This window comes from Sturnus vulgaris, chromosome 7 (assembly GCF_052056855.1).
Source record: "Sturnus vulgaris isolate bStuVul1 chromosome 7, bStuVul1.hap1, whole genome shotgun sequence".
NCBI lineage: Eukaryota > Metazoa > Chordata > Aves > Passeriformes > Sturnidae > Sturnus > Sturnus vulgaris.
In genome coordinates this window covers 25,833,304-25,845,566 of record NC_142249.1, presented here as the reverse complement: position 1 = coordinate 25,845,566, position 12,263 = coordinate 25,833,304, and the positions used below count along the sequence as shown (strand labels likewise).

Sequence of the window (12,263 nt, the reverse complement as noted above, 5' to 3'; positions counted from 1 at the left end):
CTCTGGCCATCAAAGAACAGGCAACTTCCCAACCAGAGGTCCTCTAGAAAGGCAGCTAAGAGCTGAGCTCCAACATTTCTTCTGGTAAGGTCCTTTATTTAACTTCCTTCTCTGCTGGGAAATTGTATCTTATTTCAAGGTCCAGATTGGTCTAACTTCAATTGTTGGACTCTGAATTATGCTTTTTCCAGCAAGATAGAAAAGTCACTTCCTGTGCAAAGGAGCAGACAACTTAAGGTTTGAGAGAATCAGTGCAGGCCAGCCAGCAAGCAGTCCAACCTCCAAGTTAATTCTAGATTGATTTTGGAGAAAAGAGGGGAAAACTAAGGTCCTGTCCCATACTAATTCCTTTACAGTACCCAGTGGATCGCTGCGGACCTCCTCAGGGGCACGGGGCCCTGTGATGAGCTGTTCCACACTGAGGATGTAATTCAGAGTACAGATCCCATCATTTAGCAGTACAATGCTGCCGGTTTTTTGATCACCAACTAGAACATTTCCAAGGTCCAGATGCTCCATTTGTGCCTGGAATACAAACCCACCATGCTGAGGTCACTTTAACATGTCAAGCATAGTGGTTGAGTGTAGCCACCACTTATCTCATCACATGCTGATCCCTTGGCATGTGCAGCGCAATGCAAAGGACTCCCTGCTTTGTGTAGGATCTAGCATACCCTGGGTGATAGAATTTTTAAGATTAGAGAAGATCTCTAAGATCATTGAGCCCAACCATTGACCTCACACTGTCAAGTCCACCACTAAACCATGTCCCGGAGTACCACATCTACATTTCTTTTTAAATACTTCCAGGAATGATGACTCAACCACTTCATTGGGAAGCCCATTCCAGTGACAACCCATTTCCTGAAGAAATTTTTCCAAGTATCCAATCTAAACCGCCTCCCCTAGTGCAATTTTAAGTCATTTACTCTTGCCTTATTGCTGATTACTCAGGAGAAGAGTCCAACATCCACTTTGCTACAAACTGCCTTCAGGTAGTTGGAGCATGATAAAATGCAGAACAGGTCTCCAAATACTTTCTCCTACTGTTTTTTAGGCTGTTTGGTGGGTAGGATGTAGCATATTCAGGGCTGTGAGAACGCTAGCTGGCCAGCTGCACTTGGGCCAAGGCTGAGAGATTTGCTGGCCCTTTTGTGACTGCTTAAAGAGTCCCTGTCTCTTTTGGTTAGTTGTGCACTCACATACGATTTATAATGGCTAAGTACCTCGAAGACATTATCACCCATCAATCAGCATGATTGACATGGGGCAACGACTTACAAAGTATCGTTTTATTTACCTCTGGTTTATTAAGAAACCTGACTAAAAAGGAAAGTGGCTGCACAGACCTGAAGATAACAGGAGGAAAGCCAGGTGGAAGTGTACTTGTTATATCACTTTAGAAGGTCCACTACACTTAGAAATCAGACTAATGGCAAAACAAATGGAGAAGAAGGGCTAACAGAATGAGAGGAGAGAACCATGATTCCCAAGGAGCCAAATGGCTTGCTTGGTTTAGTCTGGAACAAACCAATTCCAGAGGATTTGTAAAGGTAATATTTGAACTGGCAGGACATTTACAACATGTTGCCATTAGGCCACTAGAATGAGTACTGTCATTTACACTGAAAACAGTGTCTGGGAATTTTGCTGTGAATCCTTATTGGCTGCCTCTAGCATAGATTGTGCAAAAAGGGAAAATCCAAGACCCCCATCCCACCCTAGTTCCCCCTACTACTACTTAGTGGCCCTCTGTTCCTTACCCTGATGGTGCCCAGTGCCCCTTCTCCAATGACCCGTAAGACATAATGGACACCTTTGGGAGACACAGGGTCTGGGCTTTTCCACTTCACAAACACCATAGCTTGCAGCAGATACTTCATTTTCTTGTCAGGAGTAAAAGTCCATGCCTGAGCCTGCAATCACAAGAGTCAAGAGTGCACACAGGAGCTCTAGTCCAGAGAAAAACCCAAACACTTCAACAATTGTATTTAATGCACATTCCCTTCCTCCATTATAGCTAACCTCGTTCTCTACAGACACACTACCTCCATCTGTGTCAAAGATTCACACTGGGAATGAACATCCAGATATTCAAAGTCAGGCTGAGGTCATATTGTAGAGAGTAAACCATAACTTTGGTAGAACTTGAACTTACCATGGCTTCATAGGGCTGGAGGATCCCTGCAGCAGGGCTGACAGACAGGATCTTATTGTCAGACTGACGGATCTTCCATGTGAAAACCATGGGTAGCCTTGTGCAGTTTTTAATGGTATACATTCGTGTAGAAGAGGTCCCTATATGGAGAGGCTTGAAGTAGAGATTTCCATCACCTTCTAAGAGTAAAAGAAGGGACTGTCCACAACTCTGGAGAACAATCTTCTGTGGAATTAAGAGAAAAAGTAACAGACACTAGCTAGAAGTCTCAGCTACCTCTGGAGGAAAAAAGCAAAGATGTTGCTCCTTCCAAGAGAGAAGCAAGAACAAACTGAATCTTAGTAGGGAGGAGAAGGGCTTTAGGCTGTGCTGTCAAGTTGGACCTTTTGCATAATGCAATGTATTCCAAGAGATGTGAACACAAGGAACAAGGGGTACAGGATGTTTGGCACCACAAAGGCCTTCTTTCTGCAGTGTTGACTCCATATTAAATGTTGAAAATACTCTTTCATTCCCATTTCCAAAGAGAAAAATTCAAACTAACCATTAGGAGATGTAATAGGCATCACAGTGCAAGTCACTATGAAAAGGGAAGACTACAAGGGAACAAAACTTTGCTCACCATCTTCCACTTCCCTCTCCTTACCTTGGTGTATGCAGGATAAGAGTTCAGCTCCAAAGGCAGGAAATGCTGCTGAAAGACTGTGTTAACTGGGTGAGTGGAGAGAAAGAAAATCTGGTGGCCTCCTGGAATGATGTGTCCTGAGCTGGGCTTGACCAAAACAGAGGGACAGGCAGTTTGGTTCACACTGAAGGTTATCAGAGAGGTTCCCGTGTTGGACAACAGCATGCTGCAGTAGGTATCAGTGTCACAAACCACAGGAGGAAAAGTCTGGTGGAGACAAGCAAGAAGGGTTGCTTTCACTGGGTTTAAAAACCTGCTTAAAGAAAAAGTTTTCACTATATTCAATTCCAGGTTCCAATTAGCACTATCCTGAGTCTACGGAGAACTTTCTAACTGCTTCTTTTCAAGGAAATAAATGAAACCACCCAAGGGTACTCAAATGATGGTCTTTTCCCTTCCCATAGTGGCCCTCATGGGCTCATAGGACTGGTGAAGCTATTTTCCATCATGCCATGCTTTATGCCCATCCAATACGTGAGCTGCTTGCTGGTGCCTGCAGTTTCTGCATGAATAGTGATATCCTGGATGAAGAATTCCAGCAGGCTAGAATTTGCTCCACTTCATGCATATCAAATAAAGGCTGCATGTCTTAGATTGGCTGAAGAGATTTTATAAGAGGTTCTCAAGACTATTCTTACTTCTTAGGATCAGATCTCACTTTGCCTCATAGGAAAAATACCTTACTGTGGTACAGAAACAGCAGGAAGAGAGAGAGAACCTTCCCCTCTATCTTACAACCACTTCTCTTTCATAAGTGAGGATTCTGTTTGCCCAAGTGCATGCAGAGTTTTTGAGGCTCCTGGGAGGGGACTGAACATCCTTGTTAGTGCCTTTACCTAAACAGAAAGGAGGGTGATCCCAACAGCTTTTCTCTCAGAGCTAATGAGATGTCAGTACAGCTGACATGGTGGGGGCTGGGAAGCTAATGCGGGAGAAACAATATACTACTTTTGTATACCACAGCAGGAGTCTCCATACCATCAGAAACCATCAAAGACACCTCAGTGCAATGGGAGACAAAGTAAAGAAATCAGAGGCAAGCAGTGAGCGTCTCTGCAAAAATCCAAAGATCAGTTACACACTTTGGCAACATCCAGGATGTACTGCGGAATGAAGTGCTCCCGCTTTTCTTCGTATGTGTGTGCTCTCAGCCTCACAGTCAGGCACCACGATGGACAGATGGTGGCATCATTCTCAATGTTAGTGTAGTGTCTCATCACCTGCAGACACACAAGGGACAACACAGTGTGTGCAGGAAGGGAGTGTGGCAAGGTGCCTTCACAGAACCACAGATTAATCTGAGTTGGAAGAGACCAACAAAGAGAGAGAGAGACTTGCAAACACTAAGTTTCACTTACCAGGACATTTCTGGGTGCTAAATCTCCTGTTACTGAAGACTTGTGTAACACGAATCCAACATCACTTGGGAGAAGAGTGACAGTGCCCTCAGCAGCTTTACTGGAGGGCCAGACACAAAGACCAAGATATTCCCCATCATCCAGGCCACAATAACCATTCTTGTGCAGGCTCACATCTACACTTATAGTGCAATAATTCATAGTAATTCCTCTTTCAGTGAGGTTTACTATGCTTCATGTTCCCTAGGGGTAAGAGCAAGTGCACCTGTGCACGTGCATGAGTAGTGACTTGTTTCTCTAATTTCTCTGCCAGGACACAGGTGAAATAAAAACTTTACCCCAACAGTGTATCAAAACAGTGGCCAAAAGAGTTAATAGAGGTGCTAGTTTGTAAAATTCAAAATTAAGAGTTTAAACTGAATTTTAACTCCCCCAAAATACTTTATTCTGCAAACAGTTGCTTGCTAGGTCATTTCTGGTCTTAGTAATTAGTACTAACCTTGTAAAAAGCAAAACCTTCCAGCTCTGCTGCATAAAGACTGTTGACCTCAGTGGGCTTGCAAAAGACATAGAAGGTTGAAGACTTCAGTGGTGGCATTTCACAGATTTTGGGGTTCACTTGGAAGGCACTGCCATGGTTTGGAGTCCAGGAAACGATGATATTTCCTTTGGTGTGGTTGGTCACACAGAGAGAAAGAGGTTCTGCTTTGTGTGGTGGCATGCAGCATCCAAAATCATACTCCCTGGGGCTGACACTAACATGAGCAGGAAACAAGGCCAGGTCGCTGCTTACACCATCATAGAAATATTCAGTCATGGCATTGGGTTCAAAGTATTCCTTGGGTGGCTGGTCCTCAGAAATCTACAGGATGGAAATATCTCAGTGTGAGCAGGGAAAGCGTGCCTGTGGAACACACCAGGCACTGATTGCCTTCATGAGCAAGAGAGCATGCAAGATACATTTCAGTAAGAGTTCCTACGATAGCTCAAAGTCTAGGCTTCAAGGAGGCTTCTGTTTGTAAGCCTCAATCTGAAACTGAACATGAGGCAAAAGATGACCCTGTGATTGAGTTAAAGACACAAAGAAGCTTTGTGGCTGAGCTAGGGTAAAAGCCAGCTGACAAAGATAGTGTTGGTGTATGCTGGGAACATCAACAGCAGAAACACTAAAGAAATCAGTCAGGCACCTGCAAGCCCTTCTAGATTTGTCTCCTGTACAACAGATATCCAGCATATACAGAGAAGAGCTGGAAGTGTCTTAGATTCCAGGGAGGGAAGCTCATACCTCAGGGGGCAGCATGAGGGCTCCGTTTTCATCCATCTGTAACTTCCCATCCTTCAGCATCACACCCAAGATATCAGGGGGGTAGAAGGTCAGTCCCCTCACCATGTTGGTTCGGTACCAGGAGAGGTGTCGTTCCTGAAGGATGGTTGGCTTAAGTGTGTCTGAATGGCAGGTACCAAAAAAGTCCACATACATGGGTTCCTGGGAAAACACAAGACAGGATAATAAGAAATAAACTGTCGTGTGATTGCTTTAAGAGTTGCACCATAACAGTATCTCACTTCCAAAACCATGCCTGGGGAAGGCTTAGCATCTGCAGTTTTAGGCTGCCGTTTACTCTATGTCTTGATGTGAGACAAGAACTTTCTTGAAACTGGAGTGAAAAGGCACCCAGTGCACAGCTATGCAGCTAAAGTTAGGAGAGAGACAAATGGACAAGAGCCACAGAGGATGCACCTCACCCTATCTACAGGCATTACTGACTGTCCACATGCTATTGCTGATAGGAACCTGCACTATGGGGATTCTGCTCAACAGGAGTCCAGGTCCTGCACTTGGGTCACAATAACCCCAGGCAGCATTACAAGCTTGGGACAGAGTAGTTGGAAAGCTGTTCATCAGAAAAACACCTGTTGGTGATGGCTGATAACAGGTGAACATGAGCCAGTGTGTGCTTGGGTGGCCAAGAGGGTCAAGGGCATCCTGGCTAGTATCAAAAATATGCGGCCAGCAGGACTAGGACAGTGATTGTCCCCCTGTACTCAGCACATGTGAGACCACGCCTTGACTACTCTGTTCAGTTTTGGGCTCCTCAGTACAAGAAAAACATTGAGGGACTGGAGCATGTCCAGAGAAGGACAATGACGTTGGTGAGGGGTCTGGACCACAAGTCTTATGGCAATGGCAGAGGAAGCTGGGGATGTTTAGCCTGGAAAAAACAAGGCACATGGGGAACAATTTTATTGTTCTCTACAACTACCTGAAAGGAGGATGTAGCCAGGTGGGGACTGGTCTCTTTTCCCAGGTAAGAAGTGATAGGACAAGAGGAAATGACCTCATGTTGTGTTTGGGTAGTGGTTAGATTGGATAATGGGAAAAATGTAGCTGAATCATCATCCTTGGAGGTATTTAAAAGACATGTAGATGTGGCAGTTGGGGATATGGTTAGTGGTGGACTTGGCAGTGCTGGGTTAATGGTTGGACTCAATGACCTCAGAGGTCTTTTCCAATCTTAACAATTCTATGATAGGTATCAACAAAAATGCAGTGGGAAGAGATTTGCAGGGACTACTAAGTGACACAGGCCAGTCCTGTTGGTTTACACTGGAATATGCCTCTAAAGTATCACAGCAATGAAACTACCCTTTGCCTCCATACCTGGTGGTGGACAAGGCACACGACTCTGCGGTGATAATTCATCGGGTGAGTAGGTCGGAAGATCACCTTCAGTGTAAGTGTTGTTGTGCCCTCCAAGACTCCGCAGGGGCGATCCAAGGAGAAGACACTCCCTTTGCAATCAATATCAAACTGATAATAGGCCGGGACATCTGACGTGTTGCTCATTTTCAGTGTCTGCATCAAACTTTCTCCAAGATTGACCCAGTGAAAGTCCACAGAACACTGGTGCAGGGACACGGAAGGACCTAGCACAACATGCAAGATAAGATTCTGGACTTCTCATAGCTGTTTCTTCCAACATGTCACAAGACACTGCTGCACTTAACTGATATTCCCAAACAGATTCAACTCTTCAGCAAACCCACTAGTCCTAATATACAGTTGGACACTCACTTAAAACAGTCAAGCAAATATAAATCCCAAGCAGTATGCCAGGGACAGCCAGAATCCCAGCAGAAGTTTAGTCTGTGACTACAGGCTATGATAGTTCCTAGTCCTTTCCCAAGCACTAACCTTTCCCCCTCAGTGGTAAGAAGCTGACAGGGAGAAATGGGAAAGGCTCTGGTACCTTTACATGAGCCAACCACTTTCAGAACAGTCTCCAAGTGGCATCCAGCAGATGTGATAGTGAAATAGTCAGTACTGTGCTCTCCCACTACTTGAGGCTGAAACCGTATGCACAAGACCAGCTTCCCTTTGGCAGGAACAACACCATTGGACACATCACAGGAGAAAACATAATCACGAATCAGAGGGTCTTTTGCTCGTTCTATTCTACATGGTGCATCAACCTATAAGGAGAAAATAATTAGGTTAACAAAGGAGCCAACATGAGCCAGGATGACTCTGAAGGAAGGACATGAATCAGGTAAGAACTGTAGTTTTCAGCAGTGCTGAACACCACCAAGAACACCAATGCAACGAGAGAACCGCTGTGCAGCAAACCTCTGCCACCTTGTTCTGATGGAGAACAGGTGGCAACAAGTTCCCACATGCTCAGAAATCAGTAGGTTGCAGTGAAACTCCCAGTGATCTCTGGGGTTGGAGTGTCCCTCCTGGTAGGTGGAAAGATGGCTCAAGGTATCCTAGGGCCCAAACTGGCCTAAGTGACTGCTGTGACCAGGGGAACATGCAGGCAGATAACTTATTCCTCTCTATCCACAGTTCCACTTTGTTTATGGGTCTTCTTTTCAAAAAAAACAAAGCTGGTGCTCTGTCACCTTACTCAAGACCCTAAAAAAACTGTCCTGATCCGTGCCTAGCAATGCTGAGCACCAATGCAATGTGAATAATAACAGTAAAAAAATGAGTGTGTCTTTTCTACTTCCAAGCCACAGGGCCTGTGGAGGAGTCAGCACTGCTGTCATCCATGTCAGCAGTCTCTGAGTACATCCATCATTAAGAAGCTGGGATGGACTGAGCTGGCACAGGTGCTCAAATCCATTTGACTTTTTGAACAATTCACTGGGCTGCAGTCCACAGAGGGCAGTGGAAGATCCATCAGTTGCCTGGGACACACACACCAATTTGAGACTGACACAACCACCACACAGGACTGATGAGCTTGTCCAGAGCGAGCAGGAGAGCTGCAGGATGCAAAAGACATGGTGGCTGCCTGATCTGGATCAAGCACAGAAGGGGGAAACTGCAATACCACACTGAAATGGCTACATTGCCGGCACTGTAGCTGGAAGGCAAGGGCGAATGGCAGGGTTGGTAGGGGAAGGCTCATCACCTCTGCTTCATCCACATTCACACTTAGGTTACTTTTGCAGCATTGAGGGAGATACACAAGACCACATATCCCAGAGAAATGTGTCAGCTTGCCAGCTTCTCATAAGAAGTCAATCTCCCTCTCCCCATACCACAGACATGTTGAAGATGTCCACAGACTTCTCCACAGTTGTCCCCACTGGTACTGATCCAAAACACAGGACATCCTGAAACTTTCCAGGCTGTACACCTCCAGACTTCTTTCCTGTCACGCTCACATGCAGGAAGGGGTATTTGGCTGTTAAAAATAATAGTATACTGGATTAGGAAAGACAGGAGGAACCTCTATTCTTGGATATTCAATACTCAACTGGACAAGCCTCTGAAAAACCTCAGGTAATTCTGAAGTTAGATCTGCCTTCAAAGTTGGCCCTGCTTTGAACCAAATAAGCTCCCTTCCAGCCCTAATTTACTTAACTCAGAATCACATTTTTTGTTTGTCAGTGGCCATACAAGTCACTTTGGGCAAGGACTTGCTAATGAAATCATTGCTTACTTTAGTTTGCATCCAGAAAGCTTCAGAAATTTCCCTCTGCTTCTCTGCCTAGCAGGAACAGACAAGGGACACTGAGTGCAGATAAAGCCAAGAGTTTGTGAACGTTTTTTCCAGTGATTCCTCTCATTTCTATCCCTCGGTCAACTTAAACAGGCCTTGTAAATGCTGGTTTGGCCAAAGCATGCCACAGGGCATATTGGATCCTCTATCTCTTCAGATAACACTTCTAAATTGGCAAAAGTACATTAGAGAATTTCACAGGCCACTTTCAAACTGTGGGCTTCACTTGCTCATCACTGGATTGAGCCAAATGCGGCAGAGCCTCAGAGTGCAGGCCCTCCATGTATCCCTGTGGAATGCTATACCCGAGTTAGGGGTAATACACATTACTTTGAGTGTTAAGTGCAAGAAAGACTCACCCAGGGCATTTAGCTGGATTGTTCTCTTTTGTTTCAGTTGATGTCCAAACCAGCATGTTGCTGCTGCATCATGCATCCCAGCCACCGTGGGCTCGAAGATCACCTTGACAATGCACTCAGCACCTGGGTTCAGTGTGCCACGTTCGGGAATCATGAAGAAAGGGCTTGGTGTCTCCCAGGCAAAGACGCTAATGAGATCACTAGGAAGTGGAGATATATTTTATGCAGATCAGTGGATCATTTGCAGCCTGTGCAATCGTGCATAGGATGGGCCTTTCCCAATAGGTTATTCAGTTAGGATGAGAAGCAACCAGTGCTGAGTGGAAGAATCCCAAGTACAGCTGGACAAATATGTGATGCTGTGAAGGAATTTGTCTCTAGTCTCTGCAAATTCTTTGTCCACACTCTAATGAATCTTAGTTATTACAGCTAAGAAGTTTATTAATGACCACAAGGTGATAGCAAGCAAATCAGCTCCACAATTAAGTATTTTTAGCTTCACCTGTATCTAAATTTGCAGCTACTTAATTCTGAATGAACACTTGTACCCCTGTTATAAGCTAAAGTGAGAAGAGAGAATTGAGCCATTTCCCTAATACCTCATTCAGTTTTCCAGAACCCCCTTTGCTTGTTTGATTCCTGCAAAGAACATGATATACCATCAGCTTTTTCTATTTTATTTATCTAAGCTGCGTGTTCCTTACCATCCTTATCCTCCAACATCCTGGGCCTCTCACTTGTAACAAATTATTTCTCCAAGTGGAGACCGAAACACTTGAAATTATTGGAATCACTTAGCTGGAAATACACCTCCTCCCTGCCTGGGAACTTCACTGCATTCCTTTCTACAGTACTGTCCTTCCTCCTTAAAATAGGATAAACCTTGGTAACTGGGAGCAACCTTGCTCCTAAATGACTAAAATGTTTCCAGCTGGTAGCTTATCTCTCCCTGTTCACGCATAAACCGAAGCCCAGGCCTCTCCAGTGAATGTGGGATGTTCTCAGTGGGACACTGTGCTTGTCCCCACCTAGTTCCTGTGCATGAATGGTTCTCAGCATATGCTGGCAACAAACAGATGTGAGATGCCAAGATGTGCCCACAGTGACCTGTACTAACATTATGCTGCCTTTGCTGCCAAGACCTCAGGGAAGGCAGAGTTTCGCTCCTGTTAAGGCAGCCAACAGAAACAATAATCACCGGAATGAGCTGCATTCACTGGACAGTCCAAGAAAGTGGCAAAATACCTGACAAAACAAAAAGAGTGCTTGCTTAGCTATGTCTCACTCACCCAACGTTGCACAAACGAAATGTTGCCTCCGTAACATCGTTGATAGCACAGGCAGGCAACTGGACAGCAGCTGGGATGGACAGACAGAAGCGTGGAAGGAAAGCATGCAGGGCAACAGAGAACTCACCCTCAGCTTTTGTAAAGAAGATGTTGTCTTCATAATCCCTCTGCACAGAAAAGCAAAGGGAGACAGCAGTTAGATGGATTCCATCTTGCAGGTTCTGCAGTTGCACCCATGAATACCTGTCACCTTCACCTCTGCAAGTATTGGGGGAAAAATGTTGGCAACAGAGGAACCAGTGGAGGCCTCTGTGCAGGACAGAGAGCATATGAATCAATCAGAAAAGGCAGGCAGTGTGGAAAGTATTCAGGCATACACCTCTGTCAGGGAACATACACACACCCTCACCAAGAGCAGTTGAAGGCCATATTAGTTTCACCTGGTTTATTTCCATGCAGATGGATTTCTTTCAGTATTTTCAAGATCCCAACTCAGCTGAACTGAAGCATGTACAATCTTTCTTTGAGCTCCACGAGCACAGAAGTATTAATCTTTGATTAAATGCTTTGTCAGCTAGAGACCCAAACAGGTAACATACAACTTAAAGATGCAGTGTTGACAGCACTGTGTACAAATAGCCTCAGGACATCTGCTAACCAGCCAAGATAGAAGGAATTAGATGTGTTTTCTATGCTTCCCATTTGTGACCCCTCCTGAGTAACACTTATAAAGGTAAGGAGAGACCTTGGACACTGCAGCACACACAGTCTTTGCTCTCTCTAAGGAAGGCAGCCTCCTGCTTTAGCAATTGATGTGCTGCAGACAAACTATGCACTGAAAATGGAACAAGGCCAGTAGCTTATTTCATAAAGGGAACAGTGAACAGTCATCAGAAAATCATTATACTAAGAGACCAGGGTACTGGGAATCTGTCCAGTGACCATGCTCTATGGCTAGGACAGAGATACACATCAAAGACATACGGCGATCAACAGGAGCCAGAGATCAACACTCATAGCCAAGACAGACACTACAAACAACCTGAAAATCAAGACAAGGGTCTGGATAAAAAGAATCATTGCTGTTTAAAATAAAGCTTAAAGAAACACCCTCCATCCAAAAGAAGGGAGGCCTCTGACATGTCCCTTTAGAAAACCGGTAGCTCTTGAATGTGGAGGCTCTGGAATGTGTAGGAAATCCCTCAACCCAAGGTTCTGCATTAAAACCACTCAGATGTGTTTCCTTGGGATCAAACTAGGTGTGGACAGTTTAAGCACTTTATCTTACTGAGCTGAAAGGCAGAATACATGAAAACCTGTGAATACTTCTTGTGAGGATTGCTCTCATAACTACTGGTAAACTCTGCAGAGAAGTCAGGGATTAGGACTCCCTCAGGCAATG

At 44.9% G+C, this 12,263-nt stretch overlaps 1 protein-coding gene across 7 annotated transcripts in view; it reads right to left on the bottom strand.

Annotated features, from left to right (window-relative positions):
• Positions 1-12,263, bottom strand: part of CFAP65 (cilia and flagella associated protein 65) — a 31,161-nt gene that overhangs the window by 16,799 nt on the left and 2,099 nt on the right. For 4 of the 7 annotated variants that reach the window (XM_088168185.1, XM_088168186.1, XM_088168187.1 and 1 more), the window contains exons 5-16: positions 10,862-11,028; positions 9,573-9,772; positions 8,750-8,895; positions 7,453-7,675; positions 6,864-7,129; positions 5,487-5,687; positions 4,701-5,063; positions 3,926-4,063; positions 2,805-3,050; positions 2,159-2,383; positions 1,764-1,916; positions 360-525 (exon numbers count right to left, since the gene is read on the bottom strand). In XM_088168185.1, coding sequence (XP_088024311.1) covers positions 360-525; positions 1,764-1,916; positions 2,159-2,383; positions 2,805-3,050; positions 3,926-4,063; positions 4,701-5,063; positions 5,487-5,687; positions 6,864-7,129; positions 7,453-7,675; positions 8,750-8,895; positions 9,573-9,772; positions 10,862-11,028 — 2,494 coding nt within the window. Of the gene's footprint in view, positions 1-359; positions 526-1,763; positions 1,917-2,158; positions 2,384-2,804; positions 3,051-3,925; positions 4,064-4,700; positions 5,064-5,486; positions 5,688-6,863; positions 7,130-7,452; positions 7,676-8,749; positions 8,896-9,572; positions 9,773-10,689; positions 10,805-10,861; positions 11,029-12,263 lie in introns of those variants that run through there. The other 3 variants (XM_088168183.1, XM_088168188.1, XM_088168189.1) reach the window with 3 other exon arrangements.